This window comes from Phyllobates terribilis, unplaced genomic scaffold (assembly GCF_046119375.1).
Source record: "Phyllobates terribilis strain yellow unplaced genomic scaffold, ASM4611937v1 Scaffold_9__5_contigs__length_417890890, whole genome shotgun sequence".
Lineage (NCBI taxonomy): Eukaryota > Metazoa > Chordata > Amphibia > Anura > Dendrobatidae > Phyllobates > Phyllobates terribilis.
In genome coordinates this window covers 219,644,337-219,665,098 of record NW_027362769.1, presented here as the reverse complement: position 1 = coordinate 219,665,098, position 20,762 = coordinate 219,644,337, and the positions used below count along the sequence as shown (strand labels likewise).

The window sequence follows — 20,762 nt, the reverse complement described above, 5'->3', positions numbered from 1 at the left end:
AAGAGACTTCCTATTGCTACATGGAGCTTAGAAGGATTCAGCTAGTCAGTTTTTAATCACGTGATGTCATAGACCTAATGGAAAAGAGAAGAATTAACTGGATAGAAAGGCAAAATGAGCAATTGTAAGTACACAGAGCTATGTAATATGATGATTGCAATATATAAGAGGATAAAAACTTTGATGGGAGGAGGAGGAGTGCTTTTTTAAAAGGCCATGGTCACCAGAGTTGTAACATTTTACAAATTAAATATTTGATATGGTGCATAACTTTGTTTTTGGCAGATTCCAACATAGTATAAAACATTATACTATTCACAACCCTATATTACTTCAGAATATACATTTTCCTGCATTCAATCTGGTTCAATGGCTCCCCAGTGATTGTCTTGATTATTTGTTCAATTTATAATATACCTGATTTTTATCATTGCGGATCTACCTTTCAAGTTACACTTGTCCTCTCCTTCTGGAAACATGCCTTATAATGTACCATATATTATAGGTATTATTTTCCCCCAATGTACGCATGGTCATAAGTGAGGTTTAAAGCATTTTTAATCAAAAGATCATATTTGTCCTATAAATCAAAATAGGATTGCTGACACAACATAACTATTCATATCATAAAGTTTAGTCTCAATCCAATCCAAATACAACTGGAGACCAAACTTAGCTCAGCAAAGCACAAAGTTTATTATTATTTAAAATATACATGTAGACATACAAATAAAAACGGCACCTCCAAACTGTGAGGGACCATATATAGCATCTAACCCAGAGGGCACATACTTATGGGATATACTGCTTCTGTTTAGTACACTAGAATACATATATTGCCCTCTATACTAAATTCTTAGGCAAAAACCAATACTACTGCTAATATAGTGTACAATAGTAACATACCGCAGCAGAAATCCAATCCAGACACTGGCGTGATGCAGAGTCCCTCGACCCCTATGCACGTTTCATCGTACAACTTCCTCAGGGGGCGTGGTGTTAGCCGGGAAGTGTGCTCATTTTATGTGTGGCATGGACCAATAGGGGAAATGAACACTATCACATGCTGTAATCCGCCTCTGACATTTCCGGCGCATGGTTACCCCGCCCGCATCTCCTAACCACATGACTTCCGGTTTCCGACCCGTGGAGCGAACGCCATCAACGCTCCCATGGCAACATGGGACGCGCTGCACGTATGCTCCCGCTATGGTCGGATTCCCCAAAGTCAGGAGTGCATGCAAGAGGGCACATGCGCACTGACAGATAGATTAGGATATATGTAATGTGTTGGGTGAGTGTGATACTTCAATAAAAAAATGAACTCATTTATTTTACTTGGTGCTATAAAAGTGAGGTAATAGTGGAATTGCATGTATCAATTAAAGTGAAAGCAGTGTTAAAAGATTATGTGACAAATGGCATATGAATCCATTATAACATCATAAATTACTACATGTGTGGATATGTGCATTATCCATTATATAAATTACACAAACATATTATTATATAATAAATAGAGAATAATATTGGAGGTGCCGTTTTTATTTGTATGTCTAGTATATAAGCAGTTTGAAGAGCAGTTGCTCACGGATCATGTGCATGTACAGTCATAGTCAGAAGTTGAGATTGACACAAATTTTGGTTTTCACAAAGCTTACTGCTTCAATTTTTATAGTGGCATTTTAAATTTACTCTATGGTTACAAAGAATAATCAGAAGAATAGCAAAGTCATTCCTTGCCATGAAAACAATCACAAAAAAAAACATTTTAACAGTATTTCAACCCTGCAACAAAATGACCTGCTTGCATTATTTTCAGTGATCTTCTCGTTAGCTCAGTAGAAAGTGTCAACGAGTACAAGGCAACCGATATCACGCTGTCATGCTGATTGAATTGTAAGCGAAGACCAATTGCTTTAAAAAAGCTGGTCCTTGAAATAATGGTTTTCTGTTAAACACTGTTACCATAAAGGAAACATACAATCATATTGCCTTGCATCAGAAGGGCTTTACAGGCAAGGACATTGCTGCTTGTAAGATTGACTATAAATCAACTATTCATCTGATCATTAAAGAACTTCAAAGACAGGTTCAATTGATGTGAAGAAGGCTTCAGGGCACCCAACGAAGTCCAGCAAGTGTCTGGACCATCTCCTAAAGAGGATTCAGCCACGTGATCGGTTCACCACCACTGCAGAGCTTCCTCAGGAATGGCAGCAGGCAGGTGTCAGTGCATCTGCACACACTGAGGTGAAGGCTTTTGGAGGCTGGCCTGGTGTCAAGAAGGGCAACAAAAGAAGCCACTTATCTTTGAGAAAAACATCAATTACAGACTGACATTCAGCATGATGTACAGAGATTGGACTGCAGAGGACTGGGGTAATGTTATTTTCTCTGATGAAGACCCTTCAGACTGTTTGGGACATTGGGAGAATGATTATAGATAATTTAGTGACAAAATGTATAATTGGTGGAGAAAGGTCCTAGATCCATCAAGTTCAACCTATGCGACTATGATTTTTCAGAGAAAAAAAGGTGAGCGATACCATGGGTCCTGTGTCTGCTTTTCATCCATGGAGGAGGCTCGCTCACAATTTTGCCTAAGAACACGGTCATGAATAAAGAATGGGATCTAAACATCCCCCAAGAGCAACTTCTCCCAACCATCCAGGAGCAATTTGGTGAACAATGCTTTTCCAGCATGATGGAGACCAAGTCACAAGGAAAAAGTGATAACTAAGTGCTCAGTGATCAAAACACTGACGTTTTTAGTACATGGCCAAGAAACACCCCAGATCTCAATCCCATTGAGAATTTGTGGTCAGTCCACATGAAGAGGGGGGACAAAAAAAATAAAAACACAAAATTGTGATAGTCTTCAAGCACTGATCAGGCAAGAATGAGATGTCAGTCAAGATTTGATATCTAGCTGCCAGGAAAGGGCAGAAGTCTTACAAAATTAAGGTTCAACACTATAAATGTTGAGTATTTGTATAAACTTGATGTATTTGTCAATAAAAGTTAAAAACTTATGACATGCTGATTGTACTTCCGACCTAAAAAGGTCTGAAAACACTGAAGCAGCAACCTTTATGAAAGCCAAAATTTGTGTCAATCTCAAAACTTTTGGCCATGACTGTACGGTGAGAAAAAGTGCTGTAGACATCTCACATAAGTAACGAGACTTGTAACTCGTATATTGGAAGAAAGCCTGAGCTGGGGAAAATCATCAGTACACAAGGTACTCGGCATGTCGCCAGATGAGGGATCACATGACCTGTATGGAGATATGTGAACCCCTATAATTGAGAAGTCATACGCAACATTAAAATGTTAAAGGGATTTAAAAAGGAAAAAAAAAAACACCTTTACAGGGGATTTCATCTAATTAGATGAACCAGTGCGTGATCAACAAGCAAACAATAGTTCCTCAGAAGTTATATGGCATTAGGCGTTTAAAAACTCCTAAAAAGTTTGGCGCTTTACAAAACCCTTTTATTTTAGGAAATCTGAAGCTTTTACTCCCTTCAACGCACATCAAAGTGATCTTCAGCCCTGTTTATATAAACAGATTTCTGGGGAAATCCCATGTTAAAAATTACTGGAAACTCCTAGATAATGTGCGGACTCCAACTGCACAGAAATAACTGGGAAATAAATGACAGAAAAGTTTCAATGAAGCCAATTCTATAAGTATGTTGTAACCACACATAATACTAGTCGTGGGGATGGAAGACATTACTAAATACCCCAGAACGAGCCCAGAATCTGTGAACCCAGAGCATCTGCCAGATACAAATATTCTTACACGGCTCGTTGTTTCCCAGATGTGATCCTATTATAGCCCGCAGAACGTGAAGCAAATAGCCAATAAAAAATGATGCTAACGTCATTCACACACACGTATAAATTCTTGGAGGGTCTCCAAACTAGAAAAATGTGCCACAAAAAAAGCGATTGTTGATGTTTTTGGGGTTTTTTTTTTAGCTAAAATGGATACCCACCTATTTCTTACGGGATCCTCCCCACTGGTCTTCTGTTTACATTGGCTGTAGCCAGTCCCTGGCCTCTGCGGCAAATATCACAAGACCACTGAAGCCAGCGATTGGCTGCAGCGGTCACATGGGGTATATGGGACTTCACCACTGCAGCAAAGAGAGAAGGCCACAGGGAAAGATCGGGAAATACAGGAGTATGTGTTACTGACTTATTTTACCTGCATTGCTGCCTCAGTGCAGATTTTACAATAACGTGGATAATCCCTTTAAATGTCAGATCACAGATGAGTGATCAGGAACCATCTTTCTGCTGACTAGTTTTGTTAATGCTGTGCACGTAGCCTCAGCACCCGGTTCCCATCTGACGACAGTGACGTCCACCATGCTCTCCTGACCACAGAGCTGGCAATCACTGGATGCTTTTGTGCTTTGTCTTAATGCAAAATCGTACAAACATAAGTAAACATCTTAATCACAATGTAGAGCCAGACCCAAGTTAAAGGGAACCTGTCAGCAGATTTATGCTGCCTAAACAGGCAGCATGAGCAAGACCAGTTCCAGAGTGACTGATCCAAGTAGCAGGTCCCCGTCAGCATCTCCTCACCCACTCAGCTACATCTGCAGGCCTGACCCTATACACATGCATGGGGAAAGAACTTTAAAGGGAATCTGTCAGTTTGCTGCGTCATCTGAGAGCAGTATAGTGTAGAGAAAGAGACCCCGATTCCAGTGATGTATCACTTAGTTTACTGGGGAAGCAGTGAGCTGCTAATCTGTGCTGGGGGCGTGTGATTGGACTTGGAGGCATGAGGCCAGTTGTCCTGCAGTGATAATTTCCTGCTGATAAAACACTGATTGTATTGAAACAACAGCACACAGCCTAATAAGTGGCACATCGCCGAAATCAGGGTCTCATCCCCTACAGCATGCTGTCTTCAGATTACATAGAAAAAAAAACCTGCTGACAGATTCTTTTAAAATCCAGCTAAGTGGGTAAGTAGAATCCAGAGGGACGTACATGTGTGACTAGTCACCTCATTCCTGCAGCACCTCAAGGTAAAATACAGGTCCAGGAGCCAGTTTCTGATTCATGCTGCCCATAGATCTGCTCTACAGTTCCCTTTAAGACACAGACCACTAAAACCCAACCACCATTTCCATTTCTGATCAGACTACGGTAACACTGGTACAGTTTAGCATTCATATCAAATCACAGCTGGAGCGCGGGTTTACCAACCCAAACTGTCGACATGATAGATCCCTATTATAGCGATCGTTAGGTTCATAAAGCCGGCGGACGGGCCAGGACTTGCCATCATAATATGGATGCCAAAATGTGCAATGATGATCATAATTATGAGGTTTTACATGGAGTATTGCATTATACCCAATTATAGTCAGTAAAATATGGACTTACAGTTTTGGCCTTACTGAGATGTGACATTCGGATGTAGCCCTGGTCATTGCGATGGAGGTATAAAAAGTAGAAAGGGAAGAAGAGCCAGAGGTAGATGCATGGAATCCATACCAGGACCGTATTCTGGAAGCACTTGGTGAAGTCGGGGTTTTCTGTATACCAGGTAACATTTGCATCCTATTAAAAAATACAAAAAACAATAGATGTAATTTTTTTTCTCGTAGGTAGAACCTAGGGTTTCATGTCACAGAAAAATCAGTGAGCCATTACAGGCAGCATTAATAGTAACGTAGAGGGTCCATGCACCGCCAATCTCAACATCCTCCAACATAGAGCTCTGTTCACATCTCATTGTCTGCCTCTATAAAGTGGTGACTTGGGCAATTTTCATTCTTGTGCTCTTATTTTTTTTCCTCCCTTTCTTCCAAGAGCCATAACTTTCTTCTCTCATAGCCATATACTTCTTGTTTCCTTATTGCACAAATATAGTTTTGAACGACATCATTCACTTGATTTATCACATTCATGGAGGTAGTCAAGTGGAAAAAGACAAGTCCTCTCATCTCAGTGTTGGAGACTTTCTACTATTTAGGACTAAGACATTAGACTAAGACTTGTCTGGGTCCTGCTCTGCACCCATCTATTTTGTGACCTGCTGCCACGCAAGGCAAGGGAAAGACTAAGTGCACGACGGCGGGAAGAGGGGGAGGAAGCCCAAACACTAGGGAAAGGGGGAGTGGAGACCCCTAGGCAGATCTGACAACACACTGACTCCCCTAATGTCCCTAAATAGGTTCCCACCCATTGCCAAGCAGGAAACCTAATCCCTGACTGCACCTAGCGATAGGCCCTAGATAGGGAGGGGATGGGATGAACACTAGTCAGCTCCCGCTGCAACTAAAGGCAAACAGGTAGACAGACAAGGGAATACACTTAGCTTGGGAAGACACCAGAGGGATAATGCCAACTATCCTCCAAGGGAACTCCAAGACACTACTACTAGCTGACTACTAGTACTTCAAGTCTGGACAGAGGAAAATAGAGCTATCACCGGGCACTCTTTGAAGAGACTGAAGGTATTTCTACATCCAGTAAGGGTGTGTCAATTTTCAGCAGAAGGTGGAGGTCACTGCTAGGTTCTAGAGAGAGCAGGATATCACTGCACAGCAGAGATGAAAAGGTCAAGAAGGTGCCTACAGAGCCCAGCGCAATGACCTTGTACAGCTGCATCCAGAACGACTGTATGTCTGTCACACCTGTTGGCATACACGTGAGGTGCACTACTAGAGTTAGGGCCCATCCTGATTGGGTACACCTTGTCGCAGTTGGATGGCTTTTACACTTTTATCCCAAGTCATGTGGCAAGGCTTGTTAAAGGGTTGATAGTGACTTGTAGGATTGCTACTTCCAATAGGTGGCACTAGAGTTCTAGTCCTCTTCCTTTCAGAAGAGGCAATTTGCATATTTAATTTCCCAGAAGAGAATTGCATGGCTTACAAGCCTCCCCACATTGGCATGTCACTCTCCACAAGAAGAAACATAGATCCATGTACTATTACTATTATTTAGTTACTGCAGGGTATTTGCTCATTGTTTTTATCCTATATTTTGTTTGTTAATAGCCACAGTGTGAATTTGCCCCTAAACATTGCACTTACACCAACAATTGCATGCCCATTTTTTTTGGTTTTGCTTTAGTTTTTTTTTGTACATACAGGGGCATGTCTCCCCCTTTTTAGGCTGTGCGCTGTCCACAGGCAGGTGTAAAACAGTCAGGTCTGGGTCCTGCTACTCCCTGTCTATTTTGAGGCTTGCTGGTACATATATGAGGTGAACTACAAGAGTTAGGGTCCATCCTGATTGGGTTCACCTTGTCGTGGTGGGATTGCTTTTACGCTTTTGTTTTAAATCAGAATAGTGTTAACGAGGTACCCTGTGTTATTTACATGTACTATTACTTTTTTATATACTTACTGCAGGGTTTTATCTAGGCACAAAGCACTCTCCCTTCTTAGAAAGAAGAGTTTCCCCTTTGATAGCAGGTGTAAATCCCAGGGGTCTGGCCGCCATCCAGGCTCTTACAGTGCGGTTAATTTACGGCATTCAGCATTGTTTATACACAGTGGAGGGTTTCATAGAAAACACAGACAGAGGTCACGGAGTATTTCGGATTTGCTTAGTCATGCTGTGTCATCGCACACAGCACAGTCCTCGTGAGCTCCGGATGAACGGGATTCTGAAGAATCACCATTACATCGCAGAGTCCTTCATAGCTGCGAGACCATTAGAAAGTCTACAGAGCCTTCCTAATATTTACACTGGCAGGAATCGTGGTCAGTAACTGGGGAAGGGAATTTATCAACAATTCAAGCTGAGCAACATTTTTTTCTGTAAACTAGTATTTAGACACAAAGGGGACTGGCCACAGATCCAGACCCACAGTCAAGCTCACGCCGCCAATCCAGAACCACAATCAAGCTCACTACACCGATCCAGACCCACAGTCAAGCTCACGCCACCGATCCAGACCCACAATCAAGCTCACGCCGCCGATCCAGACCCACAGTCAAGCTCACGCCGCCGATCCAGACCCACAGTCAAGCTCACGCCGCCGATCCAGACCCACAGTCAAGCTCACGCCGCCGATCCAGACCCACAGTCAAGCTCACGCCGCCGATCCAGACCCACAGTCAAGCTCACGCCGCCGATCCAGACCCACAATCAAGCTCACTACACCGATCCAGACCCACAGTCAAGCTCACGCCGCCGATCCAGACCCACAATCAAGCTCACGCCGCCGATCCAGACCCACAGTCAAGCTCACGCCGCCGATCCAGACCCACAGTCAAGCTCACGCCGCCGATCCAGACCCACAGTCAAGCTCACGCCGCCGATCCAGACCCACAGTCAAGCTCACGCCGCCGATCCAGACCCACAGTCAAGCTCACGCCGCCGACCCAGACCCACAGTCAAGCTCACGCCGCCGACCCAGACCCACAGTCAAGCTCACTACACCGATCCAGACCCACAGTCAAGCTCACTACACCGATCCAGACCCACAGTCAAGCTCACGCCGCCGACCCAGACCCACAGTCAAGCTCACGCCGCCGACCCAGACCCACAATCAAGCTCACTACACCGATCCAGACCCACAATCAAGCTCACTACACCGATCCAGACCCATAGTCAAGCTCACTACATCGATCCAGACCCATAGTGAAGCTCACTACATCGATCCAGACCCACAGTCAAGCTCACTACATCGATCCAGACCCATAGTGAAGCTCACTACATCGATCCAGACCCAGACTCAAGCTCACTACATCAATCCAGACCCATAGTGAAGCTCACTACATCGATCCAGACCCAGACTCAAGCTCACTACATCAATCCAGACCCAAGGGGTGAAAAATGCTGCAAAAAATGTGAGAATTGACATGCTGCAGATTTAAAGAAAAAAAAAACAAAACAAAAAAACAACAACCCACATTTGATGATTAAAGGGAAAAGAAAGCAGATTTCAGAAATCTCAATGTATTGTAAAACAGTTTTTTTTGGGAAGGGGGGGGGGTTATGCATGAAAAATACACTGAAAAAAATGCTACAAATGCTCAACGTGTGCACAAGCTGTTAGACGTCATTCCTATGGACTTTTGCTATGAAGACTTGTACAAAAATAAATAATGAAAAATACTAACTCAAATGCCACAATCTGGAGCATTAGTAATAATAATTTATTTTAATATTGATAAATCAGAATGACCACAGGCAGTAAAGTAAAAAAAAAAAAAAAAAAAAAAAGTCAGAAGTAATCCTGTAATAATGGAAAGTTACTTGAATACACAATGCAAAGGGCCCCATAATGAACTCCATGAACTCTGCAAGTCTATCTGCGGCACCTTCAGAGAAGAGGCCCACTTCCTCCTGCAGGGGAACAGGATCCAGCCGTGTTCCGCCACACGTCAAATGACAAACTCAAGATAAAGGGACATATTTAGTGTCGGCCTCTGACCTGCAGACATAGCACATTACTACATGCTCAATGACCACTATACGCAATGTATTAGCAAAAGGGAGAAAGCTGTAGAAAGTATGTGTTAAAGGGGACCCGTCACCAGATCAAAGGTGGCCAGTTTTTGCTCTTATGTTCTCACTGCTCCGCTGAGTTTTCTGGGATTTTTATTTTTGTAAATCCGTCATACGGTTTCAGAGATATGGGCTTTCTTACTTAGTGCTAATTGTTCTGGCCTTTACAAGGAGGTGTGGCTCACAGAGTGCAGAGAAGCCTAAGGACATGCCCCCGATAAATGAGCCACACCCCCGATAACAGCCACGCCCTTCGGTAAGGACCATAAAAATGAGCACTAAATAAAAATGCCCAAATCTTTGAAACAGTATGGTGGATTTAGGGGAAAAAAAATAAAAAACTTAATACTCAGGGAAGAGGCATCGGGAACAAAAGAGCAAAAACTGCCTGCTTCTCACCTGGTGACAGATCCTCTTTAAAGGGGTGGCCACTTTTTAAAAAAAAAATGTGTACCTTTAGATGTGTTCTTAAAGCTTCGCAGATGTCCCCATTTCATCCTTTTCCAGTTATGCTCAAGACAGGCGAGAGCTTCCCATTTTAAGTGTCATGTTTAAAGGGGGGCTCGCTGACAGCACATTTCACTGGCCAAGCCAGCCCCCTTCTCTGTCTAGGTTTCAGCTGTAACAAAATGGTGGCTGGCTTAGTTTTTGAGTTGAGCCCCTTCTCCGGGAGCTAGCTTAGCTAGTGAAATAAGCACTCAGGCCAATTTACACACATCACTAATAACGTGGGGTTTTGCAGTCTTGCCAAAAGCAAAAAAGGCACAGTCGTATGGTAGATCCAACATTATGTGCCGTCTTTCATACTATTGCCCATAGACTAAAGACCACCTGGTCTCTGTGGGTTTCAGCTTCTTACACCCCAGTGATCAGTGGTTAGTGCACATCTACCGGTCCATTACTCCTGTAACATCCAATACAGGGGGAAGGTAGAACTTCATGCCGGCCAATGAAAGGGATGGATTAGAACGCATGAAAGAAAATATTAAATATAGCCTTCTTCCAATTATATATATTTCAGTATGGACTAATAGCAGTCGGAGGTGTCGCTCATCTACTGCAAAATCTCATTACGCCGCTGCGCTGCTACATAACTATAAAAAGCTGCGCTGCTACATAACTATAAAACGCTGCACTGCTACATAACTATAAAACGCTGCACTGCTACATAACTATAAAACGCTGCACTGCTACATAACTATAAAACGCTGCTGTAGCATCGGCGTCTCTGCCCCGTTCTAGGCAGAGACGCCGTCCCTCTCACCTCCCCGCTCCTGGCGCGGCGTCCTCCAGCGCTGCTCTCCCCGCTGCTTTCGGCACGCGCTCCTTCCCCGGCAGTGTGCTTAGGGCGCGCGCGCGCTCCCCCTCTCTTAAAGGGACCGCGCGCGCCGTCCTAAGGAGTCCCCGGCCAATTGCCGGAGGACCTCCCATATAAAAGGCACCTCCTCCAAAATGGAGGTGCCCGAGCAATGTTGTAGCACTGTTCACTACTCTGCTTCAGCCCTCAGGTCCCGTTGCCAGATACCTGCCAGATACCTGCCAGATTCCTGCCAGATTCCTGCCAGATTCCTGCCAGTCTGCTGTCTAATTCCTGCCTGATATCCTGCTACCTGCCTGCTAGCCTGAGGTCCGACGGTCTGCCTTACTACTCCTGTCAGTCTGTCTAAGGACCAGCTTGCCCGCTCACCTGGGAGCGCACATCAACTACCTGCCTGCTTGCCTGAGGTCCGACGGTCTGCCTTCCAACTCTTGTCAGTCTGTCTATGGACCAGCTTGCCCGCTCACCTGGGAGCGCACATCTGCTACCTGCCTGCTAGCCTACCTGGAGGCTCTGCCGTCACGTGCTGTGACCACCCGCCTGTCCAGAGACTTCTGCCCACTCACCTGGGAGCGCTCATCTGCCGCCTGTCTGTTGGTCTTCCTGGAGGCTCCGCCGTCACATGCTGTGACCACCCGTTTATCCAGAGACTCTCGCCTGCTCACCTGGGAGCTCACGTCTACCATCAGCCGCCACAGGTCGTACCAACCCTTTACCCAGAGACTGCCCCAGTCACTTGCCGTGACCATCTGCCCGTTCACCCAGAGACTGCCCCGGTCACTTGCCGTGACCATCTGCCCGTTCACCCAGAGACTGCCCCGGTCACTTGCCGTGACCATCTGCCCGTTCACCCAGAGACTGCCCCGGTCACTTGCCGTGACCATCTGCCCGTTCATCCAGAGACTGCCCCGGTCACTTGCCGTGACCTCCTGCCCGTTCTTCTAGAGACTGTCCCGGTCACCTGCTGTGACTGCCTGCCTGGTCGCCACCCGCTCCCTTACAAGGACCGCCCCCTTGTATAGTAGCTCAGAGGTTCCGCCTCCCAGACCCGTTACAGTTTGCTCGGGCCATGGAACCCGGTGGCCCCCAAGCTCCCTCGCTCTCGGACCTGTGTCATGAACTGTCCCGTCAGAGGTCCCAACAGGAGTCCATCCTGGGTCACCTGCGGAATGTCAATTCTCGCCTGGACACTCTGACTGCTCCGCCAGCAACCTCCGCCAGTGCCATGACTCGCAATCCGGCAGCTCCACTGCCCACTAATAACATGGTATCCTACCCCGGACCCCGGCTTTCTGCACCTCCTCGTTTCGGAGGCGACTCCGCCCAGGCTCGGGGCTTCATAAATCAGTGCACCCTGCACTTTGAACTCCTGTCTCACCAGTTTAACTCCGACAGGGCCAAAATTGCCTTCATCATGTCCCATCTCACCGGAGAGGCCCTGGCCTGGCTAAATCCTCTATGGGAGAGAGGAGACCCCCTGGTGTCCGACTTGCCTGCCTTTCTCACGGCTTTCCGGAAAGTCTTCGAAGAACCCGGACGGAAGACCTCATCCGCATCATCTCTGCTACGCCTCCGTCAGGGAAGTCTCACCGTGGGCCAATATGCCATACGGTTCCGTACCCTTGCCTCGGAGCTGGCCTGGGATAATGACGCTCTGGTTTCTGTCTTCTGGGAGGGTCTGTCCGGCCATATAAAAGATGAACTTGCCGGTCGGGATATTCCTACCACTCTCGATGACCTAATAACTCTTGCCACCCGGATTGACCTGCGGTTCCAGGAGCGTGCCAAAGAGGTCACCCGTGAGAGGAGGTTTCCACGTCTTGCTCCTACTTTTCAGAAACCCGTCACTCCCTCCGTCTCTCCTCAGCTACACTCTCCTGAGCCTATGCAGGTTGACCAGACCAAGATGGTCGGTTCTCGCCAAGAATCTCGCCGAGCCGAGGGAAGCTGTTTCTATTGTGGCAGTATGAAGCACTTCATCCGTTCCTGCCCGGAAAAGCCGGGAAACGCCAGTGTCTAGGACCACTCGGAGAGGTCGTCCTAGACAAAAGTAAGCCCTCTCCGTCTCTGACCTTACCGGTCTCTATTGCTTGGGGAGAAAACCGTCTCTTTGAACTCGCCCATCTGGATTCTGGAGCTGCTGGAAACCTCATCTCCCAGTCTCTGGTAGAGAGATACCATATTCCCACCAAGTCCCTGGCTGAACCATTGTCAGTCGCCTCCGTGGATGGAAGACTTCTCTCGGAGACCATCCTGCTCGTCACCGAACCCATAACCCTGCAGGTGGGAATGCTGCACTCTGAGGAGATCTCATTCCATGTGCTGTCCGGACTTTCTCACTCCCTGTTGCTAGGTCTACCTTGGCTCCAGACACATGAACCCGTATTGAACTGGCGGTCCGGTGAAGTACTCCGATGGGGTCCTGACTGCCATAGGACCTGCCTGGTCCCGGTCCGTCCACTTCGCCCTCAGCCTACTCCAGCTAACTTACCTGGTCTCCCGGCTCCCTACTGGCCCTATGCGGACGTCTTCAGTAAGAAGGAAGCTGAGACGTTGCCACCCCATAGGCCATACGATTGCCCGATCGACCTGGTACCTGGCACCACTCCTCCCCGTGGGCGTATCTACCCGTTGTCTGCAGCCGAGACCCGAGCCATGTCTGAGTACATTGAAGAGAATCTGGCTAGGGGATTTATCCGAAAATCTACCTCCCCGGCTGGAGCCGGATTCTTCTTTGTCAAAAAGAAAGACGGCTCGCTACGTCCCTGTATTGACTACAGAGGACTCAATCTCATCACGGTAAAAAACAAAATATCCCCTGCCACTCATCTCCGAATTGTTTGACCGTCTCAAGGGCGCCAGGATCTTCTCCAAGCTGGATCTACGAGGAGCGTATAATCTGGTCCGTATCCGTCAAGGAGACGAGTGGAAGACGGCATTCAATACCCGGGACGGTCACTACGAGTACCTTGTGATGCCCTTCGGTCTCTGTAATGCTCCCGCGGTCTTTCAGGAACTAGTCAACGACATCTTCCGTGACCTCCTGTACTCCTGCGTAGTGGTATACCTGGACGATATCTTGGTCTTCTCTCCGGATCTCCCCACACACCAGAGGGATGTTCGTCAGGTCCTGCTTAGGCTTCGGCAGAACCACCTTTACGCCAAATACGAGAAGTGCCTCTTCGATCAGACCTCCCTTCCGTTCTTGGGCTATGTCATCTCCCAAACAGGTCTGCAAATGGATCCCGAGAAGCTCTCTTCCGTTCTAAAATGGCCTCGTCCTGAAGGTTTGAAGGCGATACAGCGATTCCTGGGCTTCGCTAATTATTATCGTCTTTTCATCCCACACTTCTCGTCTCGGACTGCTCCCATATCTGCACTTACCCGTAAGGGGGCTAACCCCAGGACATGGTCGCCTGAAGCCGAGGAGGCCTTCCTTTCCCTAAAGAAAGCCTTCGCCTCTGCTCCCGTCCTGCACCGTCCGGACTGTAATAAACAATTCTACCTGGAGGTTGATGCCTCCTCCTCCGGAGCCGGAGCGGTGCTCACCCAGAAGTCTTCTACCGGGAGAATGGTAACGTGCGGCTTCTTCTCCAAAATCTTCTCCTCGTCGGAGCGCAACTACTCCATAGGAGACCATGAATTGCTAGCCATCAAATTGGCACTGGGAGAGTGGCGCTATCTGCTTGAAGGGGCTCTCTACCCGGTAATTATCTACACGGATCACAAAAACCTGGCATATCTCCAAAATGCCCAGAGACTCAATCCTCGCCAGGCCCGGTGGTCGTTGTTTTTTGCCCGCTTCGACTTCATTCTTCATTTCCGTCCGGCGGACAAGAACGTCAAAGCTGATGCCTTGTCCCGGTCCTTCCTGTCCTCCGATCAAGAGGAGGAACCTACGCACATCATCGACTCCTCCAAGGTGATGAATGTGGCCCCCTTGGATCTGACTCGTCTTCCACCCGGTAAGAAGTTCGTAGCTGTGCCAGATCAGGAGAGGGTTCTTCGCTGGGGACATTCTTCTAAACTAGCTGGCCATGCTGGCCAAAAGAAGACCTTCCAACTTATTACCCGGCATTACTGGTGGCCTACCCTGCGTAAGGACGTGGTAGACTTCGTCGCGGCCTGTTCATCCTGTGCCCGTAACAAAGTTCCCCGACATCTACCTGCCATCTCCTGCCCCTTCCCGTACCTGCTGCTCCTTGGCAACACATCGCTATGGAGTTTATCACCGACCTTCCAGTTTCTGCCGGTTGCACTGTCATTTGGGTTGTCGCTAACCGTTTTTCTAAGATGGCCCACTTCATTCCCCTGCCTGGTCTTCCGTCTGCACCCGAGCTGGCTAAAGACTTTATCCGCCACATCTTCCGTCTCCATGGTCTGCCCCTCCACATCGTGTCGGATCGTGGGGTTCAGTTCACCTCTCGCTTCTGGAGAGCCACATGCAAGCTGCTGGACATTACCCTGGATTTCTCCTCCGCTTACCACCCTCAGTCCAATGGTCAAGTGGAGCGGATCAATCAGATCTTGTCCAGCTACCTCCGGCACTTCGTTGATGCTCACCACTCGGACTGGGTGGATCTCCTACCATGGGCCGAGTTCTCTTATAACAACCATGAGAGCGAGTCCTCTTCCAAATCCCCGTTCTTTATAGTCGGTGGCCAACATCCCCGGATTCCACTTCCTGTCTCCGTTTCTGTGGACAACCCTGCTGCGGAGTCTCTGGTCAGCGAATTTTCTACTATTTGGGAGAGCACCAGGTCCGCTCTTCTTCTCTCCTCTGAGCGGATGAAGAGATATGCTGATAAGAGACGTCTGGATCCGCCCCAATTCCGTCCGGGAGACAAGGTTTGGCTCTCCTCCAAACATGTGCGGCTCAAAGTACCCTCCTACAAGTTGGGTCCTCGATTCATCGGCCCCTTCGAAGTCCTCAGGCAAATTAACCCTGTGGCATACAAATTAAAACTCCCGGCCACCCTACGGATCCCCAACTCCTTCCACGTATCTCTCCTCAAACCCGTTGTCTTTAACTCTTTTTCCAAAAATCCAGGTGCCCCTCCTGCTCCGGTTTCCGCTGATGACATCTTTGAGGTAGAGAGTATTCTGGCCTCCAAGAGGGTAAGAGGAAAAACCTTTTTTCTGGTAGATTGGAAGGGGTTTGGTCCTGAGGAGAGAACTTGGGAACCCAGGGAGAACATCAACGCCCCGCTTCTCCTTGAGAAATTTCTTTCTGGCCAAAAAAAGAGGGGGCCTAAAGGGGGGGGGGTACTGTAGCATCGGCGTCTCTGCCCCGTTCTAGGCAGAGACGCCGTCCCTCTCACCTCCCCGCTCCTGGCGCAGCGTCCTCCAGCGCTGCTCTCCCCGCTGCTTCCGGCACGCGCTCCTTCCCCGGCAGTGTGCTTAGGGCGCGCGCATGCGCGCTCCCCTTCTCTTAAAGGGACCGCGCGCGCCGTCCTAAGGAGTCCCCGGCCAATTGCCGGAGGACCTCCCATATAAAAGGCACCTCCTCCAAAATGGAGGTGCCCGAGCAATGTTGTAGCACTGTTCACTACTCTGCTTCAGCCCTCAGGTCCCGTTGCCAGTTACCTGCCAGATACCTGCCAGATTCCTGCCAGTCTGCTGTCTAATTCCTGCCTGATATCCTGCTACCTGCCTGCTAGCCTGAGGTCCGACGGTCTGCCTTACTACTCCTGTCAGTCTGTCTAAGGACCAGCTTGCCCGCTCACCTGGGAGCGCACATCTGCTACCTGCCTGGAGGCTCTGCCGTCACGTGCTGTGACCACCTGCCTGTCCAGTGACTCCTGCCCGCTCACCTGGGAGCGCTCATCTGCTGCCTGTCTGCTAGCCTACCTGGAGGCTCTGCCGTCACGTGCTGTGACCACCCGCCTGTCCAGAGACTTCTGCCCAATCACCTGGGAGCGCTCATCTGCCGCCTGTCTGTTGGTCTTCCTGGAGGCTCCGCCGTCACATGCTGTGACCACCCGTTTATCCAGAGACTCTCGCCTGCTCACCTGGGAGCTCACGTCTACCATCAGCCGCCACAGGTCGTACCAACCCTTTACCCAGAGACTGCCCCGGTCACTTGCCGTGACCATCTGCCCGTTCACCCAGAGACTGCCCCGGTCACTTGCCGTGACCATCTGCCCGTTCACCCAGAGACTGCCCCGGTCACTTGCCGTGACCATCTGCCCGTTCTTCTAGAGACTGTCCCGGTCACCTGCTGTGACTGCCTGCCTGGTCGCCACCCGCTCCCTTACAAGGACCGCCCCCTTGTATAGTAGTTCAGAGGTTCCGCCTCCCAGACCCGTTACAGCTGCGCTGCTACATAACTATAAAACGCTGCGCTGCTACATAACTATAAAACGCTGCGCTGCTACATAACTGTAAAACGTTGCGCTGCTATACAACTATAAAACACTGCGCTGCTACATAACTAGGCAGATCTGCTGGCACAACTGGAAAAGCCAGACAACAATTCAGAGGAACTAATAAATGTGGCCATTAGTCATTATGGGAACAGACAGCTATAAATAGGAAAGAAATTAAGCTGCCAGAGGAGGAGGACTCCAGCACTTTTCTGATTTTAGGAGAAACCATTCTATAAAAGAAGGGCATTGATATTGGGGTGACCATTCATTTCACGTGATCAATGTCTTGCACTTCTGATCCAGAGAAGCCGCAGGGATAGGAGGGAGGGAGGGATATTTGGAGGCACGAATGTTACTTGGGTTATGGGAAATTCTTACACAGAAGAGTGGTTTCACCCGCACATGAGCGCAGCCAGGAAATATTGCAAAATCATCTGCAAGGGAAGAAAATAAAATCACTCAAGGCCAAATAACCACGTACATTTCCCCTTCGCTGTGGAGTTTAACCAATGTCTGCTCATTCAGTCGGGTGGTGGGGGGAGAAAAAGCTGGAATTGTGCTTGATGGCATCATGTAGTTAAAGGGCTATCTCAGTTACTCCTAGCCGAGATGATAAATCCTCTATATAGTGCAGCCAGGGGCCAGGATTACAGAAATAGTCAGCGCAGCATCGTTTCCGTCCCTCCCTTTCTGCTTCTTACTTTCCAGAAACCCTGGTCCCCTCATTTAGAAGCATTCCCATCTCAGACATAAGGAATGTCCCTTTAAGCAGAACTGCAGCAATCATGCACATACATATTTTGTAATGCATGAATATTGCATTTTTACTATATGGGTCACTTTAGGTTTACAATAGTAAATGACAAATGCATATTAAAGATAATCAATATAAGAACGGTGGACACCCCCAGACAGCCGTTTGCTGCTCCCAGACTGCTGGATGTATACAGCATGGCTCCGTAATTTGTCAACTGTCCCTTCTTGGGGGCCGTAGCTCCGCTCATTCACCTCAATAGGAGCTGTGAAGCAATACTCGACAGCAGCCACTCCACAAAATGCAGAGCTGTACTGTTTCAAACCCTAAGGCTATGTTCACATGTTGCGTTTTTGCGCAAATTTATGTAAATTAAAAGCTGATTTTACAATACCAGAAATCTCATGCACATATTGTTTTTTTCCCTGACTGATTAGGAAAACTGCTGCATTTTTGCAAACTGCAGCAGGTCACATCTTTCAGCCATAGAAAGTAATGAGCAAGTGAAAAAGCGCAGCAAAAAAAAAAACACACACAGGTATCAGGTTTTGCTGTTTTAGTGAAGAAAAGCAGGTACAGCTGTATAAGAAACCCATTTATTTTTGTGATTTTTCCCAAGGTTAATCCATTATGTCTTGGTATGGTCATCTGAGATGGCAGTTAGGATTAGTACAGTTTAATTAACCCCTTCATGACCGGAACAATTTCCATTTTTTGCATTTTCGGTTTTTGCTCCCCTTCTTCCCAGAGCCAGAACTTTTTTATTACTTATTCACTATGGCCCTGTGAGGGCTTATTTTTTGCAGGACGAGTTGTACTTTTTAACGCAATCACTGGTTTTACCATATCGTGTACTGGAAAATGGTAAAAAAATTCCAAGAGCGGTGAAATTGCAAAAAAAAAATGCAATTCCACAGTTTGGGGTTTTTTTTTCACCACGTTCACTGCATGCTAAAACTGTCCTGCCATTCTTATTCTCCAGGTCATTACGACTTCATAGATACCAAACATGTATAGGTTCTTTTTTTATTTAAGTGGTGAAAAAAAAAAATCCAAAGTTTGCTTAAAAAAAAAAAAAGAAGAAGTGAGGCATTTTCCAAGACCTGTAGCGCCTCCATTTTTCGGGATCTGAGGCCGAGTGAGGGCTTATTTTTTGCGAGTCGAGCTGACGTTTTTATTGATACCATTTTGGGGTAGATCCGACGTTTTGATCGCCCATTATTGCATTTTACTGCAATGTTGCGGCGACCAAAAAAAATTAATTCTGGCATTTGGAATGTTTTTCTCGTTACGCCGTTTGCCGATCGGATTCATTATTTTTTTTATTTTGATAGATCGGGCGATTCTGAACGCAGCGATACCAAATGTGTATGTGGGGTTTTTTTTATTTTATTTTGAATGGGGCAAAAAGGGGTGCGATTTATACTTATTTTTTTAAAAACTTTTTTTTTTTTTTTTTTTTTTTACACTTTCTGCATGCTTCAATAGTCTCCATAGGAGACTAGAAGCTGCAGTTTTCTGATTGCTTCTACTGCATACAGGCAAGGAGCAGATCGCCTGTATGCAGGAGAAATGCTCCTGTGGTATGAGCGCCGACCACTAAGTGGCACTCATAGCAATCTTTTCATGACAACCACAGGGGTCTGCTGTAGACCCCAGGTTGCCATGCCCACCCATCAGTGACCCGCAATCAAGTGACAGGGTAGGGTCACTGATGGGCGGGGCTAAGGACACGCTTCGGATGCAGTGCTGTTAAATGCCGCTGTCAGAGATTGACAGCGGCATTTAACTGGTTAACAGCCGCAGGTGGATCGCGATTCCACCCGCGGCTGTTGCGGGCACATGTCAGCTGTAAGAATCAGCTGACAAGTGCCCGGTTCAGTGCGGGTTCACCGCCGGAGCCCCCGCTGAACCGGCCTTTCCGAAGTGGTGCATACTATTACTGACCATGTCAGAAAGGGGTTAAATTAGTGATGTGTGTAAACACTGGCCTTCCAAGGTGTGAGATTGAACAATACCTGACCAACTCAAGGGCTGGCCAAAGTGTGAAAGTAAACATTGTCCTACAAACTCAATACTCTGCCAATGTCTTAGGTAAACTATGCCTGACCAATTCACCTCCCCCCGCTGTTACATTTGTAATGTGTATTTTTCCATGAACATGTATGTCTTGCATTGGTGATGCTCATGCTTCTGTGGGGGAAGCGAAGTTGAACTTTGGGATTCTGAAAAACGCAGCAAAACCTGCTTTTTGTAAGCAGCTTCCTTAGTGCCAATAGAGCAGATTTTGCCTGCAGCGCAATGAGTGAACATAGCCTTAGGGCTACTTTTTTTTTGTCCCCTGTGCATTTTTGTTGAAGAAAAAACAGTGTTTTATAGTTCCTAGAAAGTGGATGAGATTTCTGAAAACTCATGCACATGCAGTTTATTTTTTCCTTGCAGTTTTGAACCATCAAAGTCTTTTATCAAATCTGTAGCACTTAAATTCTTTCAGCTTTTTTGACCCAGAGAGCAGCATAATGTAGTTACAGAGACCCTCAATCCAGTGATGTGTCACTTACTGAGCTGCATAATTTAGTTTTAATAAAATCAGGAGATAACCACTAGAGGACTAGTAAACTGCATATTCATGAGCTCTGTATAACCCAGCCCCCACCACTGATTGGCTGCTTCCTCTGTGTATAGGCGGAAAGCTGCCAATCAGTGGTGTGGGCAGTTTATACAGAGCTCAGCATTCAGAGAACTACTAGATCCGCAGCAGAGAAAACAGTGATTTTATCAAAATGACAGCAAGCAGCCCAGTAAGTGACATCACTGG

At 47.2% G+C, this 20,762-nt stretch overlaps 1 protein-coding gene across 2 annotated transcripts in view; it reads right to left on the bottom strand.

Moving 5' to 3' along the window:
• Positions 1-20,762, bottom strand: part of ABCC1 (ATP binding cassette subfamily C member 1 (ABCC1 blood group)) — a 123,746-nt gene that overhangs the window by 77,101 nt on the left and 25,883 nt on the right. For both annotated transcript variants that reach the window (XM_073647683.1, XM_073647684.1), the window contains exon 2: positions 5,419-5,595. In XM_073647683.1, coding sequence (XP_073503784.1) covers positions 5,419-5,595 — 177 coding nt within the window. The remainder of the gene's footprint in view (positions 1-5,418; positions 5,596-20,762) is intronic.